The 18,677-nt window shown below is 39.8% G+C and overlaps 1 protein-coding gene and 1 long non-coding RNA gene across 2 annotated transcripts; both read right to left on the minus strand.

Moving 5' to 3' along the window:
* Positions 1–7,848: 7,848 nt before the first annotated feature.
* LOC130498859 (uncharacterized) lies at positions 7,849–8,423 on the minus strand. Its single transcript, XR_008937847.1, has 3 exons — positions 8,302–8,423; positions 8,133–8,201; positions 7,849–8,022 (listed from the first exon to the last, which is right to left on the minus strand). It is a non-coding gene; the product is annotated as an uncharacterized LOC130498859 (long non-coding RNA).
* A 5,883-nt stretch (positions 8,424–14,306) lies between these two features.
* Positions 14,307–15,513, minus strand: LOC108831802 (F-box protein At1g47340-like). Its single transcript, XM_056992986.1, has 2 exons — positions 15,389–15,513; positions 14,307–15,168 (listed from the first exon to the last, which is right to left on the minus strand). Exons 1-2 carry the CDS (start codon positions 15,511–15,513, stop codon positions 14,307–14,309), a joined length of 987 nt encoding a protein of 328 aa, XP_056848966.1.
* Between the last annotated feature and the right edge of the window lie 3,164 nt (positions 15,514–18,677).

Genomic DNA, 18,677 nt, shown 5'->3' on the forward strand with positions numbered 1-18,677 from the left:
TTTATTTTCATTCGATATAGAAAAAATCAAAAAAATAATTTAGACTATTTAAAATATTTGTAACTAGTTAAAAGTTATGACATCTAAAACTATCAAAAATAAAGTTCATAAATAATTATGTCTAATGTGAATAATAAATTAAAATTCAAATCCAAAATAAACCAAAAGTAAAACATAATTTTAATAAATTGTCAATAGCAAAAATAAACTAACACCAAATAACATCAACTAATTTTGACAAAAAAACTAAAAGAAACTTAATTTTTAATTAAAAATTTAGAATATAAAACAGAATCTAAAAAATAACTAAAAGCTTTAAAAATGTAAAATTTATTTATTGGTTCAACCAGTGGTTCAACCGGTACCAGATTTCGGGGTTTGATGGGTTTTTGTGGGTTTTTATGGGTTTTAAATTTTGGGTTTTTTCGCAAAGTTTTCCATGCCTAGTTATTGTGATTTTCACCTCTTTCCACGTACATTGTCAGCCGCTGCTGAAATAATTATAGAACCAGAGCTGGTGTTAGAACCTTTGATTCCGTAGACAGGGTTACCTAACAATGATAACTCATGGGAGAGAGCATCAATGTTGCTCAAGCAGTTTCCTCATAAGAAGCTTGAGGACAAGTGTAACGACCCAGTTTCTTAAAATCATTATTTGATTTATTTGGTTTGATTAATTATTGGTCCAAACCAAATAAACCTAACTCATCATCTTTGTGGTTTAATAAAACCGGGTGTGCTTATATATGATCACATGTGTCTTTCTCCTAAAACCTAAAAACGTGAGCCGCCATTGATCGACGCAGACATGCCATGTTCTGTGTTCTCCATCATCACGTACTCCATCTCTCATCACCATTAGAGTCTGTGCCAGCCACCATCAGCCACCATGAAAGAGCCATCACACCATTTGAAAAGAGAGATTATAGCTCATCAGACACGTTTTGGAAGAACAGAAGAACGATCAATCAAAACAGAGAATTTCGAATCCAACTTTTGAGGTTATGTTCTACACTCATAGATCTATGTTTATCAGAAAGCGGATCACCATTTGGATTTTTCATCTAATAGTTATGGTCATTTCTTTGGGCTACTCGTTGTAGATCGAATCCGCCGATAGTCAACTTCATCGGTGTTTTCCCGTTGATATAGAAGGAACCAGCAAACGAGCGAGTTATTAATAGAAAGATCTCGTTGTCAGCTTTCCAGATCATCTTCCCGATCGTAAAACCAAGGCACGGTTGGAAAGTTATTGACGTTGCTTCTAGGCCAAGGATAAGCTGAAGCTTTAGTGATGCAGATACAGTTCCGACCAGTCTCAGCGTAAAGGCCAAACGGCCGACCTAAACGAAATTTTTTCAATCTGGAAATTTGTCAGTAAGTAGTTATCGTTTTTATCTATCATCTCCAAGAAGCGGATTGTCATTTCGAGTTATTTTCTGAAAGTTGTGTTTGTTTTCGTGAGAAGTATTACTGCAGTCTTCGTTTGCGACCAGCCGGGAGGTGAAGCTATTTTGGTTAATCAAATGGTGTCCGATCGGAGTGAACTCGGTGTCTCTGGACAGAGGACATATAGGAATACATTATGACCGGACGGATTGAAAAGTTAACGGTCAGATCTTGAGATATCCATCTGGTTTCTCTAGGGTTCAGTCCTACCAGAATTATCATATTCATTTATTTTCAGAGAGTTTCAGAGTTGCTGTTTTAGAGCTGTCAAGGTCCATTATGTGTTTTCTCAGGTTTCTTCAGAACCCATGGCAAAGGTGAGGGTCTACTGCATAAATTCCGTACCAGTGTAGAATTCCTTCTATGATAGGTTTAGACTTCGAAACATGAAATGTGTCTGCTTGAGTCCTTACTTGGTAGTTAGTTTATTTATTGCAAACCGGAATTAGGGGTCTAGAGGATTCAACTATTGATTGGATTGTGTGATGATGAGATATGAGATATATATATATATATATATATATATATATATATATATATATATACATAGTTATAGTAAGGACTATGTGCGAGGGCGGGGGTTCAGGGATGCCTGGACTAGCGACGCCACTGTGGAGGGGCGGGGGCTCAGAGACGTCTGGGCTAGCGACGCAATTTGTGTGGTGCGTGGTGCAGAGACGTTTGCATCTGACGCAGCGATCGAGGGCGGGGGTAAAGAGACAGACTGTACTAGCGACGCCACGTATGTATACCCATATGCGGAGATGCGGGGTGTGTGGTATATCTATGCACTATCAGCGCAATGTTTGTTGTGTGTGATGCTTTAGGCGTCTTGCTTGTTCATGTTAGAGCTAAACTTCTATAGCGGGAGTTCTATTTACTTAAGTCAGTGGTTTGTGAATTAGCATCCCATACCTCACTGAGTGACTCCCCTGTTGCTCATCCCTCTTTCTTTTCTCTTTCAGGTGAGCCTGGCAGACATGAGTGATTGATATCGGATTGGTGCTTTTGGGAGTTTTATTCTTATTTTCAGACTTTGGTTTTATGCTTTTATCGATATTTTCCGGGATTTATTTTATTTATGCTATTATTGGATTACGGTGTTGAGTTTGACTTTTGGGAAGTAATAAATGGAGACTTTTATGAGATTATTATTTATTATATTATTTTAGAAAATCGGGGTATTACAATTTGGTATCAGAGCGGGGTTCCGTCCCGGCTCTGACCCGGGATGGCGATTTGTGGGACTGAATTTTAATCGGTTTTAGAAGTTTTTTGAAACATTTTGGAAATTGGGGGGATTTTAAAAATAAAAGTAACTAGCACCTTTCTGTTCGATAACTTCTAACCTAAATGTCTTTTTATGACGATGAGTTTACTCATCGTTATCCGTTCTCTAGCAAACAGAGTTCCAACCAGATGTTTAATAGATGGAGGATGTCACAGTTTGTAAGATTGCTCAGCTGTTTATCAGTTTCGTCAACCGTGTTCAGAGATTGCAAGTGGATTTATGATGTTTCTACCACCACCTAACTTTAAGCTGTCATTCTGCGAGTTTTTGGTTAGTAGAGCTTATTTGGTGTGAGAGGTGAGCCATTGGTTGGCATGTGTTATTCTCGTGTATGAGTAAATTGACTATTTTGGAGGTATGATCAGTTTGTAAATTCGTGGGGATCGCTTTTGGATTGGGGTTGCGGCATCTTGTGTTTTGTATATATTGGAGTTATGCTTATTTTGGTTTGCCAGATTTTGGCGGTATTGACAGTTTCAGATTGTGGTTAAGCTATTAAGATTCAGTCAGCCGGAACACAGAGATTGGGGACCACTAGCGTTCATCGAGATGTACCAGTTCTACTTGGTGGGGTCGATTTCATCGGAGGCTTAGCAGAGATGATGGAGCTTCATTATTATGATGTTATACTTGGGATGGATTGGCTGTCACATCATTGAAAGGTACTAGATTGCCCGAGGGCAAAAGTTCATATTTCTAGAGGTGATGGGAAGATCACATTTGAGGGTACTCCTGCGCAGAGGGGAATTTCTATTGTCTCCATGTTGCATGCTGAGGATCTATTGGAGAGGGGAGCAGAGGGATTTCTGGCGACTATCGAGATGGTTAAGAATGATGGACATCATGAGTTGCAGGACATTTCAGTGGTTGCAAAGTATGAGGATGTATTTGAGGCTTTTTGAAGAACCACCAGCCAGAGTAGACGCTCGTATGATTGAGTTGGAACCAAGGAAAGAACCGGTTTCACAAGCGCAGTACCGTTTAATACCAGCAGAGATAACTGAGTTGAAAAAGCAGCTGAATGAACTCTCGGATAAGGTTTTCATCAGGTCGAGTACTTCACCATTGAGACCTTGTACATAAGACGGGATTTTGTACATGTTATGGACATTATGAGCTCGTGGTGATGCTGATTAGGTTTTCGAAATGCACCGGTAGCATTCAAAAATATTATGAGCGATGTCTTTCATCAGCACATGGATAAGTGTGCGATTGCCTTCATCGACGACATCGTAATTTATTCTTTGAGCAGAGAGGAGCATGCGGAGCATTTACAGATTGGGTTGGTTAAGCTGGAGAGCATCAATTATTTGCTAGCTTGGTAAGTTTTTCTTTTGGTAGGACAAAAAAATGGATTTTGGGTTATGTGGTTCCGGAAGCAGGAGTTGCTCAAGATTTGGAAAATACCACTACGATTTCAGCGCGGCCGACATCTAAGAGTTATAGAGATCAGAAGTTATATTTTTATTGGCATGGTATGAAAAACAATGTTGCTACATTTGTATCGCAGTGTCAGACATGTCTAATGTTAAGATTGAGAATCTGGTGTTTAGCGGGTTATTGCAGGATCTGCCATTACCATAGTGGAAATGGAACATGGTGACTATGGATTTTGTTTCTGGACTACCAATAACCACTGGTGGAAAGAACGCTGTTTGGGTGATTGTGGATAGACTCACCAAGTCTACTCCTTTCATAGCGATTACGGAAACAAATGGATTTGATCAGTTGGGTTGGCTCAGATTTACATCACAAGAGATTGTGAGGTTGCATGGAGTTCTCGTCAAAATTTGTACCAGATCATGATGCAAAAGTTGACATCGACATTTTGGAGATTCTTTCAAAAGGCACTTGGGACAAAGATTTATATGAGGACATTCTATCATCCACAGACAGATGGACAGTCAGGGAGGACTATTCAGACATTGGATGATATGCTCAGAGCTTGAGTTTTATATCGGGAAGGAAACTGGGGGAAGTATCTACATCTAGTAGAGTTTTCCTACAACGGCAACTATTATTTGAGTATGAGATGGCACCATATGAGGCATTTTATGATACGTATTGTCGTACACCACTTAGTTGGACATAAGTGGGGGAGAGACAAGACTTAGAACCATCAATAGTTCCAGTGACGGTAGAGCAAGTGGACATGCTTAAGATTGGCTTAAGGAAGCGATGATGATCAGAGGAGTTATGCAGTTAAGCATCATAAGGATTTGAAGTTTTGCCGACGATCGAATATACCTGAAAAAGGACATTTCAAGAAGGATCTGAGACTCGGAAACTAAAAAAAAAAAGCTTAAGCTGAGATATATGGGACCATGGAGCGGATTGTAGCAGTGGCTTATAGTTTAAAGTTACCAGCAGAGTTGTCAGATTTTCAAGACGTAATCCATAAGTCAGGTTTGAGGAAGGTCAGTTGAGAAAAAAAAACTAATTTTGAAGCAGCCGCCAAGTGATCATGGTAAAAAAAAAATTGTATGCACTTTGTCAGCCCATAGAGATTTTAAACCGACAAGTAAAAGAGGTTCAAAGAGGTTCAGGGGATGATGACCATGTTGGTCAAAGTTTGTTGAGAGAGAAACAAGATCCATGCGGAAATCTGGGAGACCTTGATTGAAATAAGGATTGAATGTTCAGGTTTTTTTTCGGACGGTATTGGACATCCGACTCATAACTTGAATCCGAGGACGAATTCCTTATTAGTGGGGAAGAATTGTAACGACCCAGTTTCTTAAAATCATTATTTAATTTATTTGGTTTGATTAATTATTGGTCCAAACCAAATAAACCCAACTCATCATCTTTGTGGTTTAATAAAACCGGGTGTGCTTATATATAATCACATGTGTCTTTCTCCTAAAACCTAAAAACGTGAGCCGCCATTGCTCGACGCAGACATGCCATGTTCTGTGTTCTCCATCATCACGTACTCCATCTCTCATCACCATTAGAGTCTGTGCCAGCCACCATCAGCCACCATGAAAGAGCCATCACACCATTTGAAAAGAGAGATTATAACTCATCAGACACGTTTTGGAAGAACAGAAGAACGATCAATCAAAACAGAGAATTTCGAATCCAACTTTTGAGGTTATGTTCTACACTCATAGATCTATGTTTATCAGAAAGCGGATCACCATTTGGATTTTTCATCTAATAGTTATGGTCATTTCTTTAGGGCTACTCGTTGTAGATCGAATCCGCCGATAGTCAACTTCATCGGTATTTTCCTGTTGATATAGAAGGAACCAGCAAACGAGCGAGTTATCAATAGAAAGATCTCGTTGTCAGCTTTCCAGATCATCTTCCCGATCGTAACAAGGCACGGTTGGAAAGTTATTGACGTTGCTTCTAGGCCAAGGATAAGCTGAAGCTTTAGTGATGCAGATACAGTTCCGACCAGTCTCAGCGTAAAGGCCAAACGGCCGACCTAAACGAAAGCTTTCAATCTGGAAATTTGTCAGTAAGTAGTTATCGTTTTTATCTATCATCTCCAAGAAGCGGATTGTCATTTCGAGTTATTTTCTGAAAGTTGTGTTTGTTTTCGTGAGAAGTATTACTGCAGTCTTCGTTTGCGACCAGCCGGAAGGTGAAGCTATTTATGTTAATCAAATGGTGTCCGATCGGAGTGAACTCGGTGTCTCTGGACAGAGGACATATAGGACTACATTATGACCGGACGGATTGAAAAGTTAACGGTCAGATCTTGAGATATCCATCTGGTTTCTCTAGGGTTCAATCCTACCAGAATTATCATATTCATTTATTTTCAGAGAGTTTCAGAGTTGCTGTTTTAGAGCTGTCAAGGTCCATTATGTGTTTTCTCAGGTTTCTTCAGAACCCATGGCAAAGGTGAGGGTCTACTCCATAAATTCCGTACCAGTGTAGAATTCCTTCTATGATAGGTTTAGACTTCGAAACATGAAATGTGTCTGCTTGAGTCCTTACTTGGTAGTTAGTTTATTTATTGCAAACCGGAATTAGGGGTCTAGAGGATTCAACCATTGATTGGATTGTGTGATGATGAGATATGATATATATATATATATATATATACATAGTTATAGTAGGGACTATGTGCGAGGGCGGGGGTTCAGGGATGCCTGGACTAGCGACGCCACTGTGGAGGGGCGGGGGCTCAGAGACGTCTGGGCTAGCGACACAATTTGTGTGGTGCGTGGTGCAGAGACGTTTGCATCTGACGCAGCGATCGAGGGCCGGGGTACAGAGACAGACTGTACTAGCGACGCCACGTATGTATACCCATATACGGAGATGCGGGGTGTGTGGTATATCTATGCACTATCAGCGCAGTGTTTGTTGTGTGTGATGCTTTAAGCGTCTTGCTTGTTCATGTTAGAGCTAAACTTCCATAGCGGGAGTTCTATTTACTTAAGTCAGTGGTTTGTGGATTAGCATCCCATACCTCACTGAGTGACTCCCCTGTTGCTCATCCCTCTTTCTTTTTTGTCTTTCAGGTGAGCCTGGCAGACATGAGTGATTAATATCGGATTGGTGCTTTTGGGAGTTTTATTCTTATTTTCAAACTTTGGTTTTATGCTTTTATCGATATTTTCCGGGATTTATTTTATTTATGCTATTATTGGATTACGATGTTGAGTTTGACTTTTGGGAAGTAATAAATGGAGACTTTTACGAGATTATTATTTATTATATTATTTTAAAAAATCGGGGTATTACAACAAGCTTCTTTTCAACATGGTGGATATTGATAAACCATTAAAGGTGTATGTTCCCAAGAAGCAGAGTCAAGCAGAGAAGAGAGTTTAGAGTGACTAGTGACGTGCAGCTTTAGATACGTGGAAGAAGGAGGACGAATAGAAAAGTATATAAGATGTCGTTGACGTTTCTTCATTTTTAACGGTTAGCTTTGTAACTGAATCATAGGCTTGTTGAGAGTCAAGAGGGCAGAGTCGAGAGCTTGTTCTCGTCTATGAAGGTTGATTTCATTCGGAATGTAGGTTCTCGGTGAAATTGACTGTGGACTTACCTTTGTTAAACGAATATATGAGTTATTTGCTTTGACACACCAGCTAAAGATAAATGCATAACAAATAACATTCAGTTTTCAGAATAAATTCAATACTTGAGACAATTTTAGCTAGAGCCAAAACTACAATTGACGAAAGAGTTCAACAATTTTGAACCTTGACCTGTTTTCACATAAGGAACTGGAACAATGTATTCACCAACATCCAGATCTCCAATGGATATTTCGAGAGACAGAGACCACCAGGCCAACATCTCAGACTAATCTAAGACAATTCAGATTTTAGTATTAGATTTTGACAGAACAAAGAAGTTCCATTTGTGTTGCATTCTATAAAGCTAGAGTTAACTGACAATGCATTATTTAAAGAAGTACCTCAGTACCACAACCAGTATTTCGCCTACCAACTTCACCACCACGTGCACTGCAGTGACATGATCTCGCCTGTTAAAAAAGCCAAAGATATTATGATGTCATTACATACAATAAGATTATTGTTATTATTATTAGCTGGGAGTGAACAGAAGGAACAAAGCTGACTTACTTTTTTTTGTTTGAACAAAAACAAAGCCGACTAACTCTTCTTCGTTTATTTCAAGCCAATTATCAGCAGATAAGTACTAGACACCACCCTCAGCGGGTTCAAGTACGCAAAGAGGGTCACCTACAAGATGCAACACTCACCACCCATCCTCCTACCATGACAAAAGTTACAATCGTTCTAAGACGTTCCTGCTAAATAGAAAAAGACAGGAAACAACAAATAAAAAACATAAACATTTCCTTCACGAAAGTCATATAATATTTACTCAATGATGAGCTATCTTGCTTAGGAGGTCCTAGGTTGAATTCCCATTGGGAGCGGTCTACTCTTCAATATTGGGGCTAACCCTACAACAAAACAACATCAAGACCATTGTCACCCATTTCCAAAGCTTAAGTTCACAAAGTACCTTCTTTCGCAAGAAAGATATCACAAGTGTATAAGATCAAAGGATGATTCTATTGATATGAGAGTATACATATTTATACAAGATGTACAAGAGTAATTATAGGAGTAAATCACTAGACTTGATACAGAAGTAATAGAAGGAATATACGGTAATTAGTATAGTATCTAGTTTCCTTAATATGCCCCCTCAAGATGGAGGTGCTTGAGCAACACCAATCTTGGCTGAAACTTGAAGGAAAGGAGCTCTCGACAAAGGCTTCGTCAGAGCATATGCTAACTGATCTTTGGATGAAACATGAGCAACACGAAGGACCCCTGAAGCAACATGATTTCTGATGAAATGATAGTCAAGTGCTAAGTGCTTCATTCTTGAGTGAAAAACCGGATTAGCACATAGATATGTTGCGCCCACATTATCACAATAGATGACAGGAGGACCAGTGATGCGAATGCCAAGTTCAAGCAGAAGTGAACAAATCCAGCGTAACTCAGCAGAGGTATTAACAACTGAGCGATATTCTGCTTCAGTAGAGGACCGGGCAACACCTTTTTGCTTTTTAGAAGACCAGGAGATCGGGTGCTTTCCAAGGTAGATGACAAAGGCATTGGTGGAAACAAAATCATCAGTATCACCGGCCCAGTCCGCATCAGAGTAAGCGTGGAGTGACATGGGATTGTTGCAGCTAAAGAATAGGCCATGAGAAGCAGTGCCCGCAAGGTACCGCATCACACGTTTTGCAGCTTGCCAGTGATCAGCGGTAGGAGCATGCATATACTGAGACAACTTGTTGACGGCGTAAGAAATATCAGGCCTAGTAAAAGAGAGATACTGCAGGCTACCAACAAGAGACCTATACTCCGCGGGATCAGAAAGCCGAGTGCCTGATTGCAAAGTGAGTTTCGGATGAGTTGCCATCGGTGTGGTCACCGGATGAGCGTTAGTGAGCTTGAACCGAGAGAGAAGATCCAAATGTATCGCCTCTGTGTCAAGTGAAGAACTTTTGATGTACGAATAGCCTCAATGCCAAGGAAATAATTTAAATCTTCTGGTTCCTTAATAGAAAAACGCAGAGCCAAGGAATCCAGAATTTGAGTGAGCAAGGCTTGATCATTTCCTGTAACAATGATATCATCCACGTATATAAGCATGTATATGAAACTCGTGCCTCTCCGGAGAATGAACAAGGAGGTATCTGCTAACGAATTGAGAAAGCCAGACTGAGTGAGAAAGTTACTCAGCTCCTGATACCAAGCTCGTGGAGCTTGTTTGAGACCGTACAGAGCTTTATGAAGGCGGCAGACATGATGAGGATGATCGGGATCAACGAAGCCGGGTGGTTGTATAGTGTAGACTTCCTCAGTAAGACGACCTTGTAGAAAGGCGTTGTTGACGTCGAGCTGTTTAATGGGCCAGCAACGACTCACAGCAATGTCCAAAACCAGACGAATTGTAGTGGACTTGATAAGGACTAAAGGTCTCGGTGTAGTCGATTCCAGGAAGCTGCGTATAACCACGAGCGACAAGGCGCGCTTTGTATTTGCGGACTGATCCATCTGGGTTGTATTTGATAGTGAAGACCCAGCGACAACTGACTGGATTCTGAGTTGATGATGGTGGAACAAGAGAGAACGTACCATTCTTCACGATCAAATTAAACTCATCAATGACGGCTTGTCTCCATAGAGGATCTGCTAGAGCTTGGGCAATAGTTGTCGGAATGAAAGGCTGGGATTGGTGGAGTTGAGCAGAGTAAGCATATTTGGTATTGGGTTTGGAGATTCCTCTTTTGGCTCGGGTAGTCATTGGGTGGTTATTTGTAGGAAGAGAAGGTGTAGGTTCAGAGATGGTGGGGAGAGAGGGTTGGCCGCGTTGCGACGATGAGAGAGAGGGAGAAGCTGGGTTTGTTGGGCCGGTATTTGGTTGGAATGGTTGGGCCGGTATAATTTGAGTTGTAGGTATTGGGTTTGGGTTTTGGTTTGAAGTGGTTATCGGATTTGGGTTTTGGTTTTGGTTTTGATTGGGTATTGGTTGATTGCAAGGGAGTTGAGATTGGGTTTGGACCGGGTTATCTATTTGTGGGCTTGGAGATTCCACAATTTGGGTTTGGGCTGGTGGTTGGTTTTCTGGGTTTGGATTAGATGAGGCTGGAGAAAGTGGGTCATCTGCTGCGACGGGTTCTGAGGGTGAAGTCGGAGGTGGTGGTGTCGGACCTGTACTCAGGGGCGGCGGTGTCGGAGCAGGTACGAGGGGTACAGTGGTCACTGGAATACGAGTAACCGGTGGTGTCCAGTCGGAAAGCGTAGCAGTCGGAACAGAAGTTGTTTTGGTAAGAGTTGGGAAGGGGAAAACATTTTCAACAAATCGAACATGTCGTGAGACATATAGTCGATTCGAAGTTGGGTCATAACAGAGATAAGCACTTTGGGTGAGGGAGTATCCTAGGAAGACACACTGAGTTGATCGAGTTTGAAGTTTGTGATCTCTGTATGGTCGGAGCCAAGGAAAGCTTGAGCAACCGAAGATTTTGAGTTTCTGGTAGTTTGGTTGGGTCTTAAAGAGAAGAGAGTAAGGCGAGTTGAGAGAGAGAACAGGAGTGGGCATCCGATTTATGAGATAGACTGCAGTGGCAAAAGCATACGACCAGAATGTGTTTGGCATTTTAGCTTGGTGGAGAAGAGATAAACCAGTTTCTACAATGTGTCGATGTCGTCTTTCAGACAGACCATTGTGTTCTGGTGTGTGAGGTGGGGTTGTGAGATGAGAGATACCAGATTGAGAGAGAAAGGAACGTAAGGCAATGAACTCTCCCCCATTGTCGGAGAAGAGAGTCCCTATTTTGGTCTGGAATTTATTTTTGGTAAGGGATTTGAAGCTGATGAAGGTTTCTTTCACATGAGATTTAAGTTTGAGGGGGTAAAACCATGAGTAACGGGTGAAGTGATCAACTATGATGAGATAATGTTTGTAGTTATCAACAGAGACCACAGGGGAAGTCCAGAGATCAGTAAAAAGATATTCTAAAGGGCGAGTGGAAGAGATAGATGTTTGAGCAAAGGAAAGCTTGTGACTTTTATTGGAGAGGCAATCAAGACAAGAAAAAGTGTTTGAAGCAGAATCAGAAACAGGTAAACCAAACTTAGATAAAATAGTTTTCAGAATTGGAACTGAGGGATGACCAAGCCTTGAATGCCAATCAGAGAATGAAGTTTTGACTGAAGGAGTTGCAAAGAGAGAGACTGTTGAGGCTTTCTCGACTGGCCACTCGTACAGCTCCTTATTTGTATGTCCTTGGAGTAACCGCGCCCCCGAGGTCAGATCTTTCACCTGAAAATGAGAAGGGAAAAATTCAACGGATACTTGGTTAGTATTGCATAGCTTATGAACAGACATGAGGTTTTTATGGATAGATGGGACTCGGAGAACATTGGTTAAGAGTAAAGGTTTTTGATAGGTAGGTAAGGAGACAGAACCAGTATGAGAGATAGAGAGACCACTGCCGTCACCGATAAGGACCTCTTCTCCACCAGTATAAGGATGGTGAAGAGAGAGGTTGTTCAAATCCGATGTGATATGGTGAGTTGCACCTGAGTCGAGAACCCACGGCTGCTGAGTTGTGGTGTAGGCGATGTTAGCTCTGGGGTTCCACGACGGAGGAGCGTACTGTGGTGTGGGAAGCAGAGCAGGTTGCGTGTTCTGCTGGTACTGTTGAAGCTGATTGCAGCGCTTAGCAGAGTGCCCCTGAGTTCCACAAATCTGACAGCGTCCAAGGTATGGACGATACGCCCTCTGCTGATTGTTGTTTGGTGTGTTGTTCCAGGCTTGTTGCGGGCCTTGAGGACGCTTGGTTTGTCTCTGTGGAGGACGAGTGTTGTGAGCATAGTTTGCGGTGATTGGAGCTACGACCGCAGGAGTGGAGGTGAGGAGCTTTGCTTCAAAGTTAATCAACTTCTCATGAAGTTCTGTGAGTGAGGGAGGCAAGTCACGACCTTCGGTTTGCTCAATCACCGGCTTGTATTCTTCAGGCAAGCCTTGAAGAATGTGGTCAAGCTTGTCCTCATGGTCAAGTATCTTACCAAGTAACGCCAGTTGATCAAAACGGGAGGTAAGGCCTTGCAAGTACTCATCAACCGTTTTGGATTCCTTCTTCCATTGCTTGATCTGATTGATAAGTTGTTTGATGTGACCACGAGTTGGTTTGGCATAGGTGGAAGCAAGGATAGTCCAGACACTTGATGCCGTAGACGCAAGCGACACAATGGGTTGAATGCTTTGAGAGATGGCGCCCAAGAGAGCACTGAAGATGAGCTTGTCTTGTCGTTTCCACAAAGCAAACGCAGGGTTGGGATTGGTGACGTCTTCGACAGTGATCGTTTCATCTGGTGGTGAAGCAGTGGGGTCAAGGAAGTGAGCTAGCTCATACCCATCAAGAAGAGCATTCACTTGGCGACTCCATACAAGGTAGTTTGAAGCCGAGAGCTTGACAATATTGGACATGTTAATGTGAAGAACAGAGGTTTTGTTTGAAACAATAGTTTCTGCAGGCGAAGTGACTGCAGGGATATCAGAAGATGTGTTTGAGTTTGTCATTGAAGGAGGCAGAGAATAGAGAACGTGAAAGATCGAAAAAGAAAAGAAGGGGCGGCTGAAGTTTCTTTAGGGTTACACCCGCTCTGATACCATATAAGATCAAAGGATGATTCTATTGATATGAGAGTATACATATTTATACAAGATGTACAAGAGTAATTATAGGAGTAAATCACTAGACTTGATACAGAAGTAATAGAAGGAATATACGGTAATTAGTATAGTATCTAGTTTCCTTAATAAAGTGTGCAAACCAAAGTAGTGAATATCAGTATCAAACTCAGCCATTCCTAAGAAGAAAACTGACTTTAACTGCCCTGACCTCTGAGGCAACGGTGGCTTCGATGTTAGTGGGTCCGAAAGGCATGACCTTGTTCGCAAGTTTGAAGAGCTTCTCTGAGTATAGGAGCGTTTCCACTACACTGGACAACTTCTCCGTCGGCCTTGTAGTTGTTGTTGCGGCTGTCTCGTTTCCCAACGGCGTCGGGTTTGGTGGTGGCCTCAGCTGACGCCAGAGACTCCGACACCTAAGTTAAACCCTTGGACTGGAGTTCCTCCATGCTTAACATAGCAACTGAAACTTTAATTCCTTTTCTATTTTTGCAATGTCTCACATGTTATTGATTGGATCTTGATCTATCAATTAGTACAGCTTTCACTATGAGCTTGAAACTGAAACTCTTGTGTGTCTCTTACGCTAAACCTTTCTGACAGAATTTTGTGCATAGTCGTTTTTATTACCACACAACGGATGTTATTGATTCAAAACTATAGAGAGATGAAACTTAAAAAAAGAAAACTTGATTTATTAAAAGAGTTATAAAGAACATAAACGCATATTAGATCAAAACAAAGCACACAATGACTCGCCCATTGCTTTCACCTAAATCCAATTATCGATGATGACAAAAATAAAAACCCAATAAAGGCTCTATCTTCTCCTCCTGCTGTCTTCTTTTCCTTCTCCTACCTTCATCTTTCCCCTTCTTCTTCACCTTCTCCTTCTCGTTCATCTCCATCTCCTCTTTTTACCATAAAAACGACGAAAAATATTTTTTTCATCATCATATTCTTCTTCTTCTGATTCTTCATCTTCTTCTTTATACACATATGGAGCATAGATGCTTGACTTGAGTAGCCTTGGATCGTTAACATTAAGATTCTCAACATGGTCTACGAAGGTATAGAATCTACTACAATCGTCTAAAAAGACGTAGACTCTACTAGGTTTTTCTGAAGGTTTTGTAAGATGGTATTCTCCGAAACCTTGGATTTCAACACGTCGAATGGTGTTCCTTTCTGGATTGAAATAGTAAATATAAAACGGTTGTTTGGATGTATAGTCAGTCATCGACAAGACAATTTCACCCGTAGAAATCACTCCAACCACGGAAGAATAATGCGGGAAGAGTTTATCACCCCTCAGAGTGTATGAATACTTCGACCATTCTTGTTTCTTCACATCCTCTAGAACCCATACCCGCAACTCAATGGCATCATCAGTGAGATCATCATAGTAAACCACACCTAACTTACCCTTGTAGTTTATCAATTCACAAAAGCTTTCCGGATAAAGAAATTTGAATTTCTCAGACCTAACATCAAAGCAAACTATCACATAATTAGACCTCGCCTCAGAAACTTCCTTATAATCCCACATGTCACCTAAGTAATACAAAACCCCATTAATGCATACTCCTTCACTCACGATCTCAACTCTTAAAGAAAATTTGATCTTTCTCCACCTCATTCCTCTAGTTCCCAATGTCATAATTCTGTGATCATCACAACAACATGGATGACCCATGAACAATACTTTGAATTGTTTGTCAATTGGATCAAACCCAAAGAAGCTACTCGACCCTCTGTACCTTAAAATATAGGGTAAGGTCTCATACCTTCCTGTTTTAGGGTTACATATTACAGGCACTCCCAGTGGCGGAGGCAGAATTTTATTTTAGAGGGGTCAATGTGATAATCAATGTATTTTGCAAGGGTCAATAAGCTATATTCATCAGAGTTTTATTTGGAAATACATGTAAATTTTTTTTTTGCAGAAATTGACATGGGTCAACTGACACCCATGATTACACACTGGCTCCGCCACTGGGCACTCCATCGTCAACCTTCCTTTTGGTCCACAAACCATAGAAATAGATCAAACCGGAGGCAAAGCCACATGCAAACTTTCGGCTTTCATGATGATGGATCTGCATATCTTGTGGGGGGAAGATCATATGAAATTCGGGGCTTGCTACAAGAGAAGATGAAGGCTTCTCGTATGGACTAAGACCTTGAGCTAAAGAGAAGATGCTCCGCAGACCTTCTTGTTGGGTCAAATATTACAAGCCCAATGGGCTGGGTAATATTTGGATGTGTGAATAGAAAAATTTTATAAGCCTAATGGCTGAGTAAAATTTAGATTTCATGAGAAGAGATATGAAGATTTTTGATTCATTTTACAAGCCAAATGAGCTGAGTAATTTGATTCATTAATTTGTTGGTTTTGAACCCATGATGGAAAAGGCTTAAGCCTTAAGGAGAAGACTTGGCAACCAAGTTAGCAAACTTGACAACCAAGCATAGCCAACTTGGTGACCAAGTTAGGCAAACTTGGTGACTAAGCTTGGTTAACTTGGTGACTTAGCTTTGTTAACTTGGTGACCAAGCTTAGATCCCTTATAAATACCCTCATGATCTTCATCTCATAACACATAAGATGAGACATTGATCTCTCTCTCACAACCACTTTCTCTCACTAGAGAAAAAAATACTTTTTAGATTTTCTTCTTTTTAGATCAAGTGTCTCGAGAGTATATCGTAGTAGTTAGTTCGTAGATTCTGTTTCGGGTGTTGCGAAACGGTCTCATCACGGTTGTATCCTGGGATTCAAAAATCGCATAAAAACCGTCACACATTACGGGCGATTTATTGAGTTAAGGAAAGAGATCAAATCTCGACTCCGTGAATTCATCTATTTCCTTACGATTTTTTAAACGTTGTAAGTATTTATATTATCGTCTATATACTATTTGTTCCGTAATTTTCAATCAGGATTCTCGCGCTCCTACAATCTGAACTCAATAAATCTGCTTCCTGCTTATCGCTTGAATCAGATTGAATATTGCGAACAATATTTTAAAAATGATTTTAAAACGTTTTTAAATCGATCTGAAACGGTTCTAAGAACGCTCTTTAGCTATTCTTCAGAACATTTTTGGTATAAAAGACAAATCATCTTTAGAAAATGATTTACGTGACATTCATTGAAAGGTTCACGATCTCATTTTTCTATAAAAAATATAGCGTTTAAGATAGCCTTGTGGCGAAATCTGAAAAAACGAATATTAGAAGTTCAAGAACGCTTTAAAGTGATTCTGAGGACGAATATTAGAAGTTCAAGAACGCTTTTATGCGATTCCTAGAACTACTATTAAAACGTTTAAGAACACCTTATAGGTGATTTCTGTGGACGACTATGTGATTTCTAAAATCGCTTATTGAATTGAGTTCTCAATACTTACTGCGGTTTGTGTACTTTGAGAATAGATTCAATGAAGACTAATGATCTCTCTAACGAGCTACAAAATTTTAAGCTCTCAAGATAAGTCTTGTAAAATATAGATTTATCTTATAAGATTGAGTTCATAGTACTTTTGAATAAATCTTAAAAGATTGAATTCATTTTACTTTTGAATAAATCTTAAAGGATTGAATTCATAATATTTTTGGATAAATCATGTTAGACAAACCGTCTTAGTACCTTCGGGTAATATAAATTTAAAGATTGAGGCCAAATAACTATTATGGATAAATCAAAATATAAAGGTTGTGTCCATAAGGATAAATCTATATATATAAAATAATGTGTCTAAATGACTATGAAATGTTTATTTTGAATAAATCTAATCTATATTTAGATTATATCAGATAATTTATTTTGAAAAAATCTAAATCTGAAAGATTGAAGACTGTGTTCAAATAATCATAAAATATTTAGTGAGACGGCAACCCTAATTGGGAACGGTCATCCCCTTAGATTCTTTTGTCTATGCCTAGTAAAACCGCTATATAAGTCTATAGTGAGTTAAATACTTCCATAAAAACTTTAAATTTTGATATGGAGAAATCAAGGCTAAGAACACAAGTTCAAAGAAGTTTGCAATGACAAACTATCTAGTCAAAGAGTTGTGATTCTTAATGCATGAGGTAAAGACTGCATGTATGGCAATTTATTTGCATACTAGGTCTATAGTTAAACTGGAAAATATCCATAAAAAAACTATCTCATAAGAAAAGGCTGAGTGCCATAATATGACTTGATTGTCAGGCAAGACAAAAATATGCAAATCACAAAACATATGTCCTCACAATTGTGAACATAAAACGAAAGTGATTGAGCAAAAGAACTAGAAAAAAAGTTCATATTAAATTATACATTAGCTTTAGAAAGCAACATGCTTCGAAGAAGTTTAATGGATAATTTCAAAAAGCTGACACACATTGGAGCAGGGCTGACGAATGTTGTAGCAATATTGGTTTATGTAGAGACGAAGTAAAATCTCAAACCAATTTGATAAAAACTGTCACATGAAGTGTAGTTTTGCGTCAACATTCCATAATATAATAGAATACGTATAGCAACTTAAATGAGAATAAATGTGTTCTTAAAAGAATTAACATTATTCCTCATAAGAATTGCCCCTTACTCAGTAGAATCCAATAAAGTTGCGGAACAAAAGTTCTAAACTCATAACGGATGATTGCAAGCATGCATGATCCTGAGTTATCTCAGGAAATGTGGGGGGAGCGTTGCTAATTACCACATTAAAACATTGGCAAGAGGCTATGTACTTTGAAAAGGTAATGTACATTCATGCAAATACTTCAAAGTGTGGGGGTGTAAGCAAAAGTCGTTGTACTAACTCCTAAAAATGTGGAGGTGCTTAGCCAAATCTTGAATAACTTCCAAATATGACCAGATTCACAATGTAATCTGAGTTCATCGCTTTACACAAAGCAGCAAAAGAAGCAGAATAACTTCGTAACTTTTGAAAGATATTCAAATGTGGGAGAAACCAGTCTCAGTTCAACGCTTACAATGCAATAGTCAATCGACTATAGCTTGGGCACTGGATAATCTCTATAATGGTAAGTCGCATCACATAAGACGACATAAAACCATTATAAACTGTGATCTCAAAACGTCAGCTGACAACATTATGGATTATTTACCAAAGGTTTAACATGAGATTAAGTATTAAAATCATTGAAGGGGATGGGTTGTTGCCTATGACTAAAGGATGTTTGATGGAAACCCTACCAACGTGACTGGAGATCCCAAGAAGTTGGTTCAAAGGGACAACTAAATCAAACAAAA

The sequence above is a fragment of the Raphanus sativus genome, chromosome 8, assembly GCF_000801105.2.
Source record: "Raphanus sativus cultivar WK10039 chromosome 8, ASM80110v3, whole genome shotgun sequence".
NCBI lineage: Eukaryota > Viridiplantae > Streptophyta > Magnoliopsida > Brassicales > Brassicaceae > Raphanus > Raphanus sativus.